This window comes from Mandrillus leucophaeus, unplaced genomic scaffold, assembly GCF_000951045.1.
Source record: "Mandrillus leucophaeus isolate KB7577 unplaced genomic scaffold, Mleu.le_1.0 Scaffold4, whole genome shotgun sequence".
Lineage (NCBI taxonomy): Eukaryota > Metazoa > Chordata > Mammalia > Primates > Cercopithecidae > Mandrillus > Mandrillus leucophaeus.
This window is the reverse complement of record NW_012104253.1, coordinates 11727264-11745717: the sequence shown is the minus strand read 5'-3', so window position 1 is coordinate 11745717 and position 18454 is coordinate 11727264. Positions and strand designations below refer to the sequence as shown.

The 18454-nt window shown below is 51.7% G+C and overlaps 1 protein-coding gene across 1 annotated transcript in view; it reads right to left on the bottom strand.

Moving 5' to 3' along the window:
* ITPK1 (inositol-tetrakisphosphate 1-kinase) overlaps nucleotides 1-18454 on the bottom strand; it is a 179191-nt gene that overhangs the window by 117657 nt on the left and 43080 nt on the right. The window contains exon 2 of the mRNA XM_011991748.1: nucleotides 17588-17612. Coding sequence (XP_011847138.1) covers nucleotides 17588-17612 — 25 coding nt within the window. The remainder of the gene's footprint in view (nucleotides 1-17587; nucleotides 17613-18454) is intronic.

The window sequence follows — 18454 nt, the reverse complement described above, 5'->3', positions numbered from 1 at the left end:
GGGGGCGGGTGTAGGTCTCGGGGCAGGGGCAGATGGTGGTCACAAGGCAGGGGTGAAGGGGGTGCGGGTCATGAGGGGTGGAGGGGGTGCAGGTCACGAGGCAGGGGTGGAGAGGGTGCGGGTCATGAGGCAGTGGTGGAAGGGGTGCGGGTCTCGAGGCAGGGGGGTGGAGGGGGTGTAGGTCACAAGGCAGGGGTGGAGGGTGTGGGTCACGAGGCAGGGGTGGAGGGGGTGCGGGTCACGAGGCAGGGGTGGAGGGGATGGGGGTCACAAGGCAGGGGTAGAGGGGGTGCAGGTCGCGAGGCAGGGCTTGAGGGAGTGCTGGTCAAGAGGCAGGGGTGGAGGGGGTGCAGGTCCTGAGGCAGGGATGGAAGGGGTGCTGGTCACGAGGCAGGGGTGGAGGGGGTGTGGGTCCCGAGGAAGGGGTGGAATGGGTGCAGGTCCCGAGGCAAGGGTGGAGGGGATGCGGGTCACAAGGCAGGGGTAGAGGGGGTGCGGGTCGTGAGGCAGGGGTGGGGGGTGCTGGTCACTCCCTGCTCACCCCCATCCACGCTGCCCAGCTCTGAGCCTGGGAGACTGACTGCCATAGAACGCAGCATTCAAGATCCAGGGCTTCCAGCTGCACTTGGCCAAAAGGGCTCACTGACAGGAGACCATAGGGCAGGAGGAGGGAGGGGCGGGGTATTTAGTCCCCCCTCTCTCCCTGCTTCAGTGACATGCCTGGGCAGTGGCTGTGGCTTGCTATGACTGCCATCACAGAGCCTCTACACTTTCTTCACCTTACCTGCAGCCCAAGGAGCAGGAGCAGCTCCTCTCTGCTGCCAGGCTCTGGGTGCCTCACCAGCCCCCGCTGCTCCCTTAACCCTGCCCACAGCTCAACAAACAGCCCCTGCTTTCAAGGCTCTCTTTGAACCACTGAGGGTGAGCTCTGCTTCCTGCCAGCTCCCTGGCTGATATGAAGAGGAACGTGTTCTGGGTCACCACACATATAGGGTCAGAAGACAGGGAGCAAACTTGAGCCAGAGAGATGAGCGCAGAACCATCAGGCCGCATGGGCCAGGCATGGACCCTCACCAGGAGAAAGGCCAGGCTGAGGGGACACAGTCTGGAAAAGGTGAGCGTCAGCATGGGGACAGTGACACAAGCTCAGAAATGGAGGGGACCCTGCTCTGCTGCAAAAGGCCCATGCTTACAAGGTATTGGGGTGCTGATTGTGTGGTAACCTTGGAAAATTCAGGAAGGCCACATGAGGTTTTTATGAGGAACCAGAGAGGTCTGGTTAGCACTGGGGCAGGGGCAGGGGTTGGAAGGGTCAGAGTAGAAAGAGCCTAGGCCATAGGAAACAGCAGATCTGAGTTCAAAGACCCACAGTGATTGGTGCTTGGAGCTCTGTGACTTTAGAAATGTCACAGAAGCAAGTGACAAATCTGAGCCTCAGTTTTCTCATCTGCAAAATGGGGAGAATAATAAATAGATCCCGTCTCACAGAGCTATTCTGAGAACTAGGAAGATAAAAGTAAAAATGTCCAAGGCAGAGGGGGACACAGGCTCCACAATGACAAGGATTTTGGTTCACGGTCAGGCAGCCGGGGTTCCCTGGGACAGTGACTCATACCCACATCAAAAGTCCCACTCCAAATCTGGACTGGCTCCATACCACTAAGGACCCACTGGAGGGATCACTCCAAAAGACAACTTAACTTGCAAGCTGCTGTTTGATACTCTTCAGAAATTAACTTTCCAGACTGCAATTCCCCAAACGACTCCTAACCCTCCACTACTAGCTGCAGATTCCTCAACACAGAACTGGGGCCAGGCTATGTGATAAGTACTTTAACACTGTATCTCAATTACCCTTCTTAACCTTAGAGGTTGGTGCTATGACAACCCCTTTTTCCAGGCAAGGAGGCTGAAGTACTCTCAGTGCTGGGAAGAAGCAGGACCAGAGGCCACCCAGAGACCACCCACCTCCTCCAGAGCCCAGCACTCCTTGCCGCTTTCCCTGGGTGAGGAATAATCGCGAGGGGAAAAGGGCATGGGCACAGCTGCAGCTAGGCCACGGCCCCTAGCCCCATGGGCAGAGAGAGGGGGTCTGGGGCAGGAGTGAGAAAGGAGGGGAGGGAGGGCACATGAGAGAGAAGTGAGTGCTTGCTGTATGTGTGCCTGGTGCACAGGAGATAACACAGCATTCAAATCTGGAAGCACAAACTCCCACAAGACCTTCGCTTTCTGTAATTGCCCAAAACGTATGGGTTTGTTTATTTCACCAAGAAGTATGTATTCCTCCTACAGACTATAAAAACAATATATACAACTTCTGTAACCCAAAGAAATAATCATCACAGGCTTGCCCCGACAATATCAAAAGTGGATGTTTATCACAATACTATTTATAAAGGTGAGAGACCAGAACCGTGGCCAGCATCAACCAAGGGACTCAAAGAACTTCAGTTACAATCAGATAATATTATGCAGTCATTTAAAAAGCAAGCCTAAGTAGACATTTAACAAAGGGGGAAGCACTAAGAGAATGCTAAGCGTGTTTGTGGGGACAGATTACAACAGAACCACAACTCTGTTTACAACTACGTCAAGGCTGGTAGCTCATGCCTGTAATCCCAACACTTTTAGAGGCCGAGGCGGGCAGATCACTTGAGGTCAGGAGTTCAAGACCACCCTGGTCAACATGGTGACACCCCATCTCTACTAAAAATATAAAAATTGGCCAGGCATAGTGGCGCGTGCCTGTAATCCCAGTTACTCTGGAGTCTGAGACAAGAAAATCGCTTGAACCTGGGAGGCAGAGGTTGCAGTAAGCCAAGATCAAGCCATTGCACTCCAGCCTAAGTGACAGAGCCAGACTCCGTCTCAAAAAAAAAAAAAAAAAAAAAAAAAACTGCATCAAAGCTGGGCATGGTGGTGCACACCTGTGGTCCCAGCTACTCGGAAGGCTGAGGTGGGAGGATTGCCTGAGCCCAGGAGTTCAAAGCTGCAGTAAGCTATGATCACACCACTACACTCCAACCTGAGTGACAGAGCAAAATCTCATCTCTAAAAAAAGTTTAATTAAAAAAAAAAAAAAAGTTTTTTTAAATGCATCAATGTGTGTGCCATTTTTATGTTCAAAGGACATGAATAAAGTCACACTTTATTCACGTTTTAGTGTGCTGGTTATCCTTGGGCTGGGGGAAACACATTTTGTTCCCACAAGCTACACAGGAGGCTCTCTAGACCATCCTGAAAGACACTTTCAAACCCGCTTCTAGAGGGTCAGAAAATCGTGGAGGACAGAGGTCAGGCACTAGCGGGCGGCCCTGGTCCCGCAGCAGGTCTATGCTATTTGAAGTCGTAAAACAGGTCAATGGTGGCCCAGTGTGAGGGGCTGCCTGGCTCACGGTCAAGGCAAGGGCCTGGCCTATCACACACCAAGGCGTTTCATCTTCTCCCCAAGAAGATCTATTCGGTGGGCAGGGGTCCTTGTCCCTGCTGAAAAAAGGAAGGCACTGAAGGCTCAGACGGCAAAATAAGTGAGGGTCCTGAGCAATCAGGCGGAATATTCGGTCCACAAGCAAACTCATCAAGTCCTACCCTTGCCAGGCCCCAAAGCCCTGGCTTAAGGGAGGGCCAGGCCTGGCATTTATCAAGATTTATCAAGTTCAGTAAATACGGGCCCCCACCCCACCCCCATCTCCCATCTCTCTCCCACACCAGACCCTTCTCCAAGCCCCACTCCTTGGCCATTAGCTCAGTCCCAAAGGCATCCTTGCCCATCCCGGCTGCCGATGATCCTGTCAAAACACTGTAAATAACTGATTTCTACTTGGCAGGGCCTGCAGCAAAAAGACTGCCTGGGCAGGGAAGGGCGTGAGCCAAGGTCTGCCTCCAAGCCAGGAAACCCACACCCTCCTGCCCAGGGACCCCCTGATCCGCCACCCGCCTGAGATGGCAGAGACACACAGTGGAGGCCAAACTCCTGCCCAGTGAGACAGGGGTGTGAGCTTCACAAGAACCCTCCAGTCATCTCAGGAGCAAGAAAACCAGTGAGCTTCCCACTCCCCACAGCCCCACGCAGCACGCTAAGCCCTGCCCCTGACCTCAGGCGACCCACGCCTCCCCTAGGAGGACCTGAGTTCTAGAAGGCCTTCTCACCTGCCCTCCCCTCATCTCAATCATCCATCTCGTCACCATCTGGTAGACGGGCCTCAGAGAAGTTGTGCCACTGCCCAGGGCTGCACAGCTATGGAGGGATGGAGCTGGAACTAGGGAGGGGTCACTGGACTGTCACCAGGCAGCCAGGCTTCAGAGCAGAAGAGGCACTGGCTATGCCATCACACCCCTGGAATCCAATCCCAGCTGCACAGCTCACATGCTAGGCAGTGACAAGCCCACCTGTGTGAGCCTCAGTCCTCTCACCTGGCAGGTGGGGCACTAACCCTGGCACCCAGTAGGCGAGGCACACACAGGAGTTCTCACTGCTGCTGGCTGGGCTGCTCAAAGAAGCCCAGCCCAGAGACCAAACGCACTTTGGAACTTTTATGTGCGCATTCTAGAGCTCTGAAGCAATCCTACTAGGTGCCTACTGCCCAGACACCAGGGCTGGTGACCTTTTAAAAAAAAATTGGCCGGGCACGGTGGCTTAAGCCTGTAATCCCAGCACTTTGGGAGGCTGAGGCAGGGGGATCACGAGGTCAGGAGATCGAGACCATCCTGGCTAACATGGTGAAACCCCGTCTCTACCAAAAATACAAAAAATTAGCTGGGTCTGGTGGTGGGCGCCTATAGTCCCAGCTACTCGGGAGGCTGAGGCAGGAGAATGGTGTGAATCCAGGAGGCGGAGCTTGCAGTGAGCCGAGATCGCGCCACTGTACTCCAGCCTGGGCGACAGAGCAAGACTCCGTCTCAAAAAAAAAGAAAAGAAAAGAAAAATTAAAATTTTTGTAGAGATGGGGTCTCACTATGTTGCCCAGGCTGGTCTTGAACTTTAGGCTTCAAGCAATTCTCCTGCCTTGGCCTCTCAAAGTATTGGGACTACAAGCATAGGCCATCACAGCTGGCTGCTGGTGGCCTTCCTGCAGAGAATCCAGCTCTAAATGTTCCCCCAGGACACCTGATCAAAGCCCCCTCTCAGACCTCGGTATCCCATTCCCACCGGAACCCTGGGAGCCTCCCCAGGCAGCTTCTGTAGAAGTGCTGAGTGAGCCGCACGCACCACCGCCAAGTTTCTGGGACACAGCTGCAGGGCCGGGCACCAGCAAGCCGGGATCTCCTTATAGGGTATACTCTAAAGCCATTGCATAAAGCTCAAAAAGAGAAAGACTCAGATTGACAGTCGAGCTGGAAAACAGGCCTATGGAAGGAGAACCAGACACCAGGGCAACCAGGTCCCTGAAAGGGCTGTCTCTGCCCACCATTTGTGCAGAACATCAGAGAACCTAAGGCAAAGGCGGGAGCCACTGTGCTTCCCAGGGGAGTTCTTGAGCTGGGGGTGGATCAAGCGGAAGGAGAAAGACAGAGCCAAGTTACAACTCTGGGTTTACACAGCTTTTGGAAAAGCCATGATGCATGTACGGGGAATCCCTGGGACCTCCCCTGCCAATAATGAGCTAGCATGGGAGGGGGTCATGGGGCTAGGGTCAGGGGTTGGCAGTCCCTGGGGGTGATGCCTTCACCTCATCGTGGCTAGACCCGGGGAGATCCAGAAAGAAGGAAAACATAAATCAGCCCATGCCCCCAAATGCACCCCAGCCAGAGCAAAATGTGCTCTAACCCCAGGGGGCAAGCTGGGAGCTCACTCACTCACAGCAGGAGAATCATCCCTGGTCAGCCCTGCTTTAGCCAAACCAAACAGACATAACTTACACTACAGACATTTCTGACTTTTTTACTCATGATACTAAATCAAACAGAAGAGATCCTTTCATTTTGGCTCATCTGCCCATCGCATCCTTTAAATACACAACATACCTCATTCAGACTCACATTTCCTTGGGCCACTGATGATGACAGTGAAGGTGGTGCAGGTGGTACCAGTAAATAATCACAAACAGCTCCTTCTGAGGACAGCAGCCATCGTTAGCAAGGAGCTGGTCTCAAGTTTTGAGGCCAGAATGGCACAACAGAGAAAGGGGGTCCTGCTGACACACACTGACTAAGGCTCTACTCTGGTATACTGTGTCGCTTTTTCCATAACAGAAAGCTTTAAAAATAATGAATAAGCCCTCTAGAACCCCACTGCCTGGGTTCCTATCTCAGCTCCTGCACTTAATAAGCATGCAACTTTGGGCAAGCTACTTCATCTCTCTTTGTTTTCATTTCCTTGTTCATAACAGGTGATGACAATAGTAAATGCCTAACAATAAAGTAAAAGGAACACACAAATTAATATATGTAAATACAACCAAGGCTGGCACAAAGTGTGTGCTCAATCGGAGTTGGCCTTTTCTATCACAAGGCAGTGTAGGGGACTGGTGGCCACACCTCCATCCTTATAGAAGTACTGGCTGCAGTCTGACGCTGCCTTGTAAAGCCCTGGGTCCCCCAGCCTCCCGCTTCTTGCACAGAGCCAGGCATGGGAGATACCATGGTAAACAACCAATTCACTGGTGTGAGATATACCCTTGTATGCACTGCCAGTGGGAGTGCAAAGAGATACAAACAGGCTACAAGCCATTTGGCACTACCACCCTGTAAGATCTCAATGCCCTAAACTCCATGAAGTCACTTTTAGACCACAACCCAATGAAACAGCCTGAGATGTGACTTAGGTCCCCAAAGATTTAGGTCCAGAGACACCCAGGGCAGCACTGTTAGTAACAGCAAACCAGAAACAACCTAGAACTTGAGACTCTGGAGCAGAGAAATGGTTCTAGATGCTGGGACATAGGGATGGTGGGAAGCTGGTACAGCCACTCTAACAGCAATTTCCAAGGTGTTTAAATGGCACAGGCAAATGCTCAACCATTTCCCCGACTAGGGACACAGAAAAGCCCAACCTGAATGCACATCATATAGAAAAAAGAGCATATTTTATGTAAAAATTGCTTTAATGATTATCTCTGGGTTTTCATTTGTAAGCCTATCTTGACTTCCCAAGATTTCCACGAGTACATATTACTTAATGAGCAAAAGAATAATCTAGAATTATTTTTAGCAAACAAAGACCCTCAAGGCCTGCCACATCCTGTGTAGCACAACAGCTCAGTCTTTAATTCACTCTTCCAGTAGACACAGCACACATCAGGGCCAGACCATGCGCTCCTCAGAGACCAGCAAGTCCCAGCCTCAGGAGGACACACCAACAGGCAGCTCAGCTTGGTGTGTGTGCATGTGTGTGCATGTGTGCGCGTGCGTGTGTGTGTGTGTGTAGAGTGGGGCAGAGGCGTCTGCTGGGAAAGCAGGGGAGGTGTCACTGCCAAGGTGACATTTAGCAGTTTTGTTTTTTTTTTTTTTTTTTGAGACAGAGTCTTGCTCTGTCACCCAGGCTGGAGTGCAGTGGTGCAATCTCAGCTCACTGCAAGCTCTGCCTCCTGGGTTCCCACCATTCTCCTGCCTCAGCCTCCCGAGTAGCTGAGACTACAGGTGCCTGCCACCATGCCCAGCTAATTTTTTGTATTTTTAGTACAGACAGGGTTTCACCGTGTTAGCCAGGATAGTCTGGATCTCCTGACCTCATGATCCGCCTGCCTCGGCCTCCCATAGTGCTGGGATTACAGGCATGAGCCACTGTGCCTGGCCGACATTTAGCAGTTCTAAAAGCATGAATAGAAATATGAGAGCAGGGAAGGGGCTGAAGAGGGAGATGCCAACTCCTTACTCAACCGAAATACTCAGGGACGCTTCCTGGTCTTTAGAACTGACCTGAAGCAATGCATCTCCATTCCTGGCTTTGACTACGATGGTGCTGCGCCTGGCTGGGCATGGAGCACGGTCCCGGGCCCTCAGGTCAAGACCCTCCTCCTCAGAGTCTCGGCCCTGCACCAGGCCAAACGGGAACTGACTGCTGAGGAGTCCAGTGTTTGTGTCCAAGTTTCTCCATCTGCACCCAGATTCCCTAGAATCACACTCTGAGTAGCAATGCTATGGATACCTTCACCCCAGAATGCCAGGACAGTCAGCTACTCTAAGAGCACAGTCCTGCTTCTGGCCCTTTCTAACCCCCATTCCATCCCTTCCTCTTTCCCCTGTGTTCTTCATTCTATCTCTTTTCTTTGCTTTTATGTAAAATGCTTATCTGGCACGCTCCACTGAGGCCACGGAATTCTTGACATTTGATGGCCAAGCAAGGGTGGAAGGTACCAGGGAGATCCAGTCCCAACCCTGCGTGGTGTGGTGAGGAGGGCCTGGGGTTCTGGAAGCCAGCCTGCAAAAAGGCATCCAGGCACCCTGGAGCACAGAGAGCCCCACCTGCCCTGGCAGAGCTCTGTTGTCTTGACATGGTTTGTGGGAACATTTTTTTTTTTAAAGGATTTGCTCAAGTTGACTCGGTGCATCAAAGGCTGGGGAAAGAACCGCCCTAGAACTGAACGCCACAGCCTTCGGAAGCCACGCAGGACTGCAACACGATGACAGCTTCTATTTCTAACAGCAAACCTAAAAAGCTCAGGAACCAAAATAAAACGGATAGAAATGAAACCACTCAGAGTATGTCGACAGTACTCAAAGCAACTCACGAGCATTTCCCCACACTGTCTTCCCAAATGTGATTTTTTTTTTAATGGCCACATTGCAGAACTGCTATGAGCAGACCCTGAGTTATATAACCCTTCCCCCCACCTCACGTATCATCATTATTAAAAAACACTATGGGGATCATGCTTTCACCTAAGTTTGTATTATTTGTTATCTACATAGCCTAAGCAAATAGTAAATGTCGGAGAATGAAAATAATTTTCAATGTTTAGGGGAAAAAAAGAAAAATACCTCATTTCAAATTAAAAAAAAAACCATAAAATCTATCTTTTAAAAAATGAATGAGTAAGCTGGAATCCACAGTAGTGAGAAACCCAGAAGTGATACCGAGGGGAGGCAAAAAAAAAAAAAAAAAACAAACCTATATTCTCCACCCTGAAACAACGTATCTTTCTCAGCAGCCCAGTTTCATCTGCAGCTATATTTTCCCCACTCAAATGCCACCATTGTTCACAACAACAGATGAGTAAAAACCAGTTAATATTCCTTCAGCATCTCTTAGGTGTCTTCAATCCTATGCGCTGCCATCCCTTTAAAGAAGAAGAAAAAGATCCACAGCCAGGAAACAGGCTCAGAAACTCAAACCCAGGTCTCTGGATCCCACAGGGAGGTGAGGCACAGCCAAGAGCAATCTGTGTCCATTACTTGCCTCAAATGACCACATGGAAACACTGTGTGCAGAGCCAGCCCCCCAAGCCCGTGGCGGTCCTCCTTGGAGGTGCTGGGGTCTGGGGAGAGGTTAGAGTCAGGCTCACGTGAATTTCAGAAAGCCACTGCCCAAGATAGGGGTGGACCACATGATGCCATGGGCTGTCCCAGCTCCAAAGATGTCAGAACCCTCCAATAAAGGCCACAGCAATCGTTATTCCCAAAGCCCCTTATGCTTGGCTCCAGAGCACATGGCAGAGAAAACTGACAGAAGGAAGAATGTTCACGGGTGTCCACCCCTACCTATGCCCCAGTGACCTGGAAATAAAATCCATCAAGAGCACTGGGGCCAGCCAGCTGGGGTCCGCTGGAGAGTATGGGTGGCAGAGGGAACCCTGCTGTGGATTGATCATTTCACACTGTGTTCTGCACACCTTTTAAAAACATGTTGGTACCATGTGAAAATATAACCTAAATAATAAGTACATTTTTAATGTTGAGATGGAGAATTTCGCACCTATAACTTCTGGAGATGCATACTATGCAACCACATGAGTTCCCTCTGGCTCTGAATTCAGAGAGCAGCTACCGACACAGGCCTCTGCTGCCTGTGCTCAGCACGCCTATCAGAAAGCGCCAGCGCTGGCATGGGCTTTCCCTCCCTGGTGGCTGCTCCTCCTGCACCCCCATGCCCAGGCACTCCGGCCAGAAACAAGGGAGGAGTCTGCGGACTGATCCTCCCCTCTCACATCCCACATCTACCCAGGTACCATGCCCTGCCATCTGTCTCCTGCTGCCCTCTGTCACTGCAGGAGCCCCAGAAGAGCACATCACCCCTCACTAGGCTGCAGCCACAGTCCCTCTCAGAAAACTCTGCTCCCTGGCTTTCCAGTACAGCCCTGTCTAATCACCCTCCATGTACCCTCCCCACAGCTCTTCCCCCATAGCCTCCAGTTGGAGCACCCAGCTTTCACCTGCAGAAGCCCCTCCATGCCCCCGACACAGCACCCCATGAACAACTCACCTGGCATCGCTACTCTCTCCAGCCTGGCCTCTCACCAGCCCCCTCAAGCCTGGGGCTGCGGCCTTTCCAAGCTATTGTCAGTCAAAGGACCCCCTTTCCCAGCTGCTCTCTGTGTGTGGGTCCCCGCCGTGCTCCCTGTCTGTAAGGCCATTCTAACACCTCACCTCCTGCCAGCCCCTATGCCTGGTTTATTCCATGTCAGGAGGTATGGCCTCCATCCTCTGATGGCCCACTCCTCCTACATGCCCAACCCTCTATCCCCACCGCTCCCCCACAGCTCAGACAGGCCTGCCCTGCCCCTGGGCTTGGGCATCCCCATGATTTCCCTGCCAGTGGGCATCCCCATGGCTCCTTCGCCTCCAGAGGCCCAGCACCCAGTTCTGCCTCAGCCCCAGGCACATGGACTTTCCCTTGGGGTCTTAGTGTCTCTTTCTCAGACTTGCCTTTTCTTGGTGGTTTGATGGTCACCCACCCAACCTCCTCCCCAGAAAGTCTGGTGCAGGAAGGGGTAAAAATACATACACAAAGGTCACCAGCATGCCAGCCAGCACCAGCTGCGGAGAAAACACGGACAGAAAGGTGTATGCCCACCGTTCACTCATTTGCAAGCTGGGGGAACTTACTTACTTCCTTGCCTGCTTGAGAAACAGCCGCTGCACCAGAGACTGGGTTTCATAGTGTCTGAATTCTCAAGGAATTTGGATGGAGGACAGTGAATCTATAACCAGCTACTGTACTTCTCACGCTTATAGCTTGCTCATTTGCATTTTAAAGTCAAACCCCGAGCCCTCTCATGCCAACAGTCACCTTCTCCCCTGATCTTTTACAATAACTGGGGAAAGGCAGCCCGGAGAATAGGCCAGGGCAGGGGTCAGGCTGCAAAACATACTTTCCTAAGGATGCCCAGGCTGGAGGGGGCCCGGCAGCAGGTGGGTCTTTCCTTCAGGGTCTTCCTCCACCAAATTCAGGACTATTCCAGAAAGAGGCAGTGAGTCCCTGGATGGAAGACTGCTCCTCCTGAGCCTTCCCCACAGATTGGATTAGAGTGGAGGATGCCCCGAGGTGACAGCACCCAGCAAGACTGATGCAGGCCTTCTGCCCAGCCCACAGGAGAGCCCCAGCCCCACTCCCCAGACCACAGACGACCCAGGGGATATTTTCTCCAACACAGGCTCACTGTGTACAGGGGAAGCAATCATAGCGCTGTGCTTGGTACTTGGTCATTTTAGCAACTAGGTGTTTTAGAAGGAAGCACAAGGACCTGGGGAGTGGGTCAAGGCCTCTCAGATAGGATCTGTTGGGTAGATGAGCTCACTGCCACTAACCAGACTCCTCTTCCAGGGAGCCTTCCAGGCTGCGTGAGGGCCCTCCTCTGTGCCTGTCTGGGTCCCTGCCCACCTTGGTCACTGTCCGCAGACATCACAGAGAGTTGAAGGGGCCTGGCTTGGGCCTGTGTGTGCCCCTAGCACCTGGGGCCTATCCACAGCAGGTGTCCGGGAAACTGTTTCATGCTACTGTGTCCCATCTGCACGGCCTGACTATGAGGGGCCCTCAGCTCAGCACTCAGTGAGACCAACTCAACACTGAAACGGTGGAGTCAGGGTGGCCCGTGCGTCCAGCATTCCCATTACCATACCACAGAGCAGGTGGCTGAGGAAACAGGCACTTGCCACCATCACTGTCACGACAAGTAGCCTCTCAGGACAGGAAGCGGAGGGCATCTGGCCCCACAACCCTTACTATATTCTCCCCTTGTCCCACAGCCCAACTCCCTGCTCTCAACACAAAGCAGGACAACCTCTCCTGAGCGGCCTGGGTCCTGGCTCCCCTGCGACTTCCTTTCCTGCCTGAGCAGCCCTGAGCAGACAGCGCTGTGTCTTGCATGATCATCATCACATGGCCTAACAGACCAGGTCTGCAGACAAGTCCACTGCCAAGCAAGTCTCGGCGAGCGGTTCTGGATCTCAGGGGACGCACAGGCCCCAGAGTCAGGCCAGTCCAGCGCAGCCCCATCAGGGCCTCTGGACGGCCTGAGAGCAAAGCCTGGTGCTATGCCTCTCTGAGGAGGTACATGCCTCAGGCCTGGTTCTGAGAAGTAAACAGGGTAATGTTCTGAAGCAATGGCCTTCAAACCAAACCCCCACAAAATAAATGTTTAAAACCACATATCTATTTGCACATTTTTAAGTTGATATGAAAAATTTCTCATAAGTCTAAATACTTGTAGAGGATGTAATTTCCAACATACTGTAAATATTAACATTTTAAAATAAAACTGTTAATGTTTCTCTTTTAAATGGATCCAACGGTATCTAAATACCATGGCGATTTGAGATTCACCATCATCCATTTTTAAATTACATAATCAAGCTCTTCTTTAACTGTTGGAAATTTAACAGTGTTCCTTTTTCCTCCACAAACTCTGATCTCCCTCAGAGATGTTTATACATCACAGTGTATTTTATGCTTGAAAGCTTTATACTGATTATCCTATTATACTTCAGGGCCAAAAAATGCAAAAATCAATGTTTTAATTTTTTTTAACTTCCTGTGACCATAAAGCTCTGTCAAAAGTATTCTCCTGGACCGAATTATTCTAATAATTACTATAAGTATACAATTGATCGATAAGACAGAAAGATATTGCAAAACTGTATAAGAAATAACCTTTAAAAATAAACCTTATTAGGCCAGGCGCAGTGGTTCACACCTGTAATCCCAGCACTTTGGGAGGCTGAAGTAGGCGGATCACCTGAGGTCAGTAGTTTAAGACCAGCCTGGTCAACATGGTGAAACCCTATCTCTACTAAAAAAACAAACAAACAAACAAAAAAATTAGCTGGGCGTGGTGGCAGGTGCCTGTAACCTCAGCTACTTGGGAGGCTGAGGCAGGAGAATCGCTTGAACCTGGGAGGTAGAGGTTGCATGGGCCAAGATCATGCCTCTGCACTCCAGCCTGGGCAACAAGAGTGAGACTCCATCTCAAATAAATAAATAAGTAAATAAATAAAATTTAATAAATAAATCTTATTAAAAATACATCTATACAAAAAATGGGAATTTTTTGAAAAACTACTTCATGAATGCTCAGATGAATATTGCCTATTGCTAGAATCAAACAGCGTTTATCAATTTCATCTCCATTTTCTAATTTTTACAGATATGAGAGCAGAAACCACTTACTCAAATTTAAAAAATGGAATGGAAAGAGATTTACCACAGCAAATTCTTTGGATTCCTTTACAATTATATGCCAAGAATTATAGTAATCTGTTATCAAAAATCATTCTTTTTTTTTTTTTTTTGAGACAGTGTCTTACTTTGTCACCCAGCCTGAAGTGCAGTGGCACGATCTCGGTTCACCGCAGCCTCGACCTCCTGGGTTCAGGTGATCCTCCCACCTCAGCCCCCAGGCAGCTGGGATGACAGGCATACACCACCACACCCGACTAATTTTTTGCATTTGTAGTTGGTGGGGAGCCCTCAGATGAGGTTTTGCCATGTTGCTCAGGTGGGTCTCAAACTCCTGAGCTCAAGCAATCCACCCACCTCAGCCACCCAAAACAGAAGTTATTCTTAATGTGCTATCAGCTGAGGACACCATCAGGTCCTCTTTGAATTTTGCCGCAAGCAAGGAACTGGAAATACCTCCCTGGCCCCAGGATGACAATGACTGTTCACTGTACTTGACTACTAGGAGGGTTTTATGCCCTGAGGTCTCACACCTCGGTCAGGTCTGCCTGTGGATAGAGTGTACACTTCTCCTGCAGACAGCCAGCTTCCAGTGTGCCAGGCCCAGTGCCAATTACTTCACTCAAATTAACTCAGTTCTCACAACGGTGCCAAGGGAACAGCACCATGATTATCCCCATTTTACAGATGAGCAGAAAGACACTGCGTCGTTAGGCAACTGGCCCAAGGTCACACAGGCAGGAACCTGACCCCAGGCGGCCCTGCACCTCACAGCGTGCACACTCTTCTGCAGAGCTGGGAGAAGGAACGAGCTAAACAGGCACAGGGGTAGCAGGGAAGGAGGGCTCCTGAGCTCCTCAGCCTTAGGCACAGGCACAAGAGGACACTGAGATCTGCAAAATCCACTTTCTTAAATATGCCCCCACACCCACCTCGGGAAGGTTACACACAAATGCTTCCTTAAAGTAAACCCACAATGCCTGGTACACTGGAGTCCTCAATAAAAGGACTGTTACTGTTGCCATTAAATAACAGGAAGAGAAACAACTCCCATGACCAACCGACCTCCCTCCGGTCACCAGCGTTTTGCAGTCTTGAGTCCTGATTCTTGGCCCCAACATCCTTTTTTTTAGATAGCAGCCAAAGTCCAGGTAATAAGAGGAATGGAAGCATTTAGTAAATGGAGAACCAATGAACATGAAGAGGAGACTGTTCGGCAGAAAACCAGGGGCCACAGGCTTTTGAGACAGACAGACCTGTACTCAAATCCCACCTCCACCACTGCTGGCTGAAATCCCCAAGAGAAGGCACAACATTCTGAGCCTCAGTTTCCCCAACTCTAAAGGGTTAACACCACACCATCCCTGGGTGGCTGCACAGAACAGGAAACGCCCCTCAGGGACCAGACATAGGACACAAGAAGATGGCTGGCAGCAAGGGGACACACATCCTCTTCAGTCACCAGCACCTGAACCCAGAGGATGGCACAGCCTCAGCTCCCAGGGCCCAGCAGCCTGGAGATCCTGTGCACAGAGGCCCAGCTGATTTTGAAAAGCCTCCCATTTTTGCAGAGTCTTTCTCAATGCCTTAAAATCTAAAAGTTCTCCAAACACAGGGATGCCAGGAGGAGGTGAACAGAGAGGTATCATGGTAGGTTTTATTTTCAGATGCTGGAGTGGAAAGTGTCCAGTCTGGCTTCGCTCTGGTGCCCAGCCACCACTTCCTCCCCCAAGCCACCACTGAAATGAACAGCATACATGTCTAGAAAGATTTTGCAATGCTGCTTCTGCCCCGGACATTCTGACACAATGGCTCCAGTCTCCTGTTCCTCCCACAGACGGAGCGGATTAAAGATTTTAGTCTAAATCTTCCCGGAACGCCATACAAATGAAACTCGCCGACCCCTGTCCATCTCTCATCCTGTCCTCGAGCGGTGGGGGTGACACCCACTGTGTGACAGTTTGAGGTCGCATGTGAACAGGATCAGGCATGGGGGAAGGATGTCTTGCCCTCTCAGGCAGTGTGTTTGCTGGGGAGCGCCTGAACTCACTTCCTCTGAAAATGGCCTCCACAGCAGTTCCCCCAAGTGGCTGGGTGGAACCACAGGGCAAGCCGGGGCCTTCCTGAGCACAGGGAGCCCCAGCTGTCAGTCTCAGGCTTATTGTGGGTAAAGTAGCATCTGTAAAGGATCTGTGGATTTCCAAGTGAACCATTATGGAGGGATAAAAGGGAAACGGAAGCCACCACATCCTAGAGCTGCAATGGTTAGAGACCATCTAACCCCATGATGAGACATACAACTGTATCTACTCTTTCCACGCCTGCACCCCTGGCAGGCGCTACAGATCAATCCCTATTCCCACCCACTCACAGATTTAGGATCCTCCAGGCCACCAAAACCAATCAATCAGAAATGGTCCCTGAGCACACACCCAGAAGCCATTCCTGAATTCCAATATCCCTCACTTGATGATGGAGAAATTAAAGCCCACAGGAAAATTCAGTGCAGGTTGGGCACAGTGGCTCATGCCTGAAATCCCAGCACTTTGGGAGGCCGAGGTGGGCGGATCACCTGAGGTCAGGAGTTCAAGATCAGCCTGAGCAACATGGTGAAACCCCATCCCTACTAAAATACAAAAACTAGCTGGGTGTGGTGGCGCGCATCTGTAATCCCAGCTACTCGGGAGGCTGAGGCACGAGAATCGCTTGAACCCAGGAGGCAGAGGTTGCAGTGAGCTGAGATAGCCCCACTGCACTCCAGCCTCCACTCCAGAGCGAGACACCGTCCAAAAAAACAAAACAAAACAAAACAAAAACAGAAAATAAAAGAGAAAAATCTAGTGTACACCATGCAATTCTGCAGAGCCAAGAGGAGCCTGGACAAAACCTAGAGCTGCTGAGAGGCTTCCAGAAACTACCTCCTTACCCCAAAACAAACCTCACCCTTCCAGTGACAAGTTCAACAAACTACCAGCAGGGAGGTAAGGAGGATCCTTCACCAGCCCCACCCATCAACCAGCCCCAGTCTGGTCCCAGGAGCAGGGGAAACCTGGGCCCTGTGACGCTGAACCTGCAGGAATGGGGACACCGCTCTCCTATGGCCACTGAGGGAAGGCCTGGAGCTGAAGTTAACAGGGGTGGGCTCCCCAGCAGGCTTTTTGAAAGCCCCTTAGATATTCTAGCAGGGGCCAGCACCTCTTCTGCCCTGATCTAGTCCCCAGCTTGGGTTCCCCTCTCTGCAGCTACAGGCAGATGAGGCCCACAAGGCAAGGAGACAGGATGCCAGCCCAGCTGCACAGGCCACAGAGTCACCCTCAACGGGGACAGCGAGGGGAACACAGGACATGGCCAGGTCACCATCAGGTTTACCAAGTACCCATTAGGCGCCAGGTACAGCCTTTAGTGCAAATAACACAGCCTGCCCCTCACACAGAGTCTGAGAGTATTTTGATGTTTCCTTCCTCCCCCTCCATCCATCCTTCCCTCTTCTCTCCATCCATCCTTCTATCCTTCCTCCCCCTCCACCCTTCCTTCCTTCTCCCTCCATCTTTCCACCTTTCCCCTCGCTCCAAGATCCTTCCCTCCCCCTCCATCCATTCTTCCTTCTTCTTCCACCCATCCTTCTTTTTCTAGTTAATGAGCACCTGACCCAAGTCCACCCAGGGTGAGGCTACACAAAGCACAAAGACACAAAGACAACTGAATGTCTAGCTGGGTGCCTACTGCCCCCTCACCCTTCCCACACCCACCCCAACCTGACCACTGCCACGCACACTCCCCTCAGCACTCCCAAACCAACCCTCTCCCCACTGACAAAGCCACAGCAACCCTCCAAACCCGAGAAGCCCCAGTCGGAGTCTTCCCAGCCCAGGGCAGAAACCACATCAAATCCACAGGGGTGCTAAAAACAAGCTGCACGTGAAGAAGAGAGAAAGCTGTGTCCGACGCTGGAGGAGAGGAGGAGAGGAGGAGAGACGGAGAGGTGGGCGCCAAGGGCCTCCCTACCCATAGAACCACGAGGATGAGTGTACTCACCTGCACAACTTCTATCCCTCGCTTCCTGTGGAGAAAAACAAAGAAAACAAGTGTTACTCCAGCAGGCTGGACATGTCCTTTCTGAAGGTTCCCAACAGCTGGCTGAGGGCAGGACCGTGAGGGGGTTTCAGGAGGGAGCCGGCAGCTACGCTTCTCCTGCCACTGTCCCAGAACGGCCATGTCTTCCACTCCCAGCCACTCCTCACACCACCTTCCCGCTGAGAGGGCTGGCTCCGCAGAGGGACTTGCTGGAGTCCTCTGGAGGCCCCACACCATCCACCTCCCTCTACTCCTGTGCCAGGCCTCTGTCAGCCGAGCTCCAGCCTGGTCGTCCCGAGGCCCCTGCCACTGAATTTACCACCATCCCTACCACCTGCCATTCCTGCTGAGCTCAACCCCCACGGCTCCCCCTGTCCTCCCCATCAGGTCTTACCCCAGGACCTGCCACAGCCAGTCATGCCCCAACCCATCCACTGCCACACATGGGAGGCCCACACAGTCCTGCCCCACTGCCTTCCCAACGCCCCACTGACGCCTGCCCCGGCCTCGCCAACAGCCTCCAAGCTGCACTGATGTCCCCCACATCCTCACGCTTCACACGCAGTCCCACGGCCACCACATAACCTGACTCTTGCCACCCAATGTTAAGAGCCTCATGGCCTGGGTTGGAGTTTGCCCAGAACACACAAAGGCTTTCTGTTGACTCCCACCCTTCCCTTCCCCACCCATTTCTTTTTGTTTTGAGACACAGTCTCACTCTGTTGCCCAGGCTGGAGTGCTGTGGTGCGATCTCAGCTCACTGCAACCTCCGCCTCCTGGGTTCAAGCGATTCTCCTGCCTCAGCCTCCCGAGTAGCTGCGACTATAG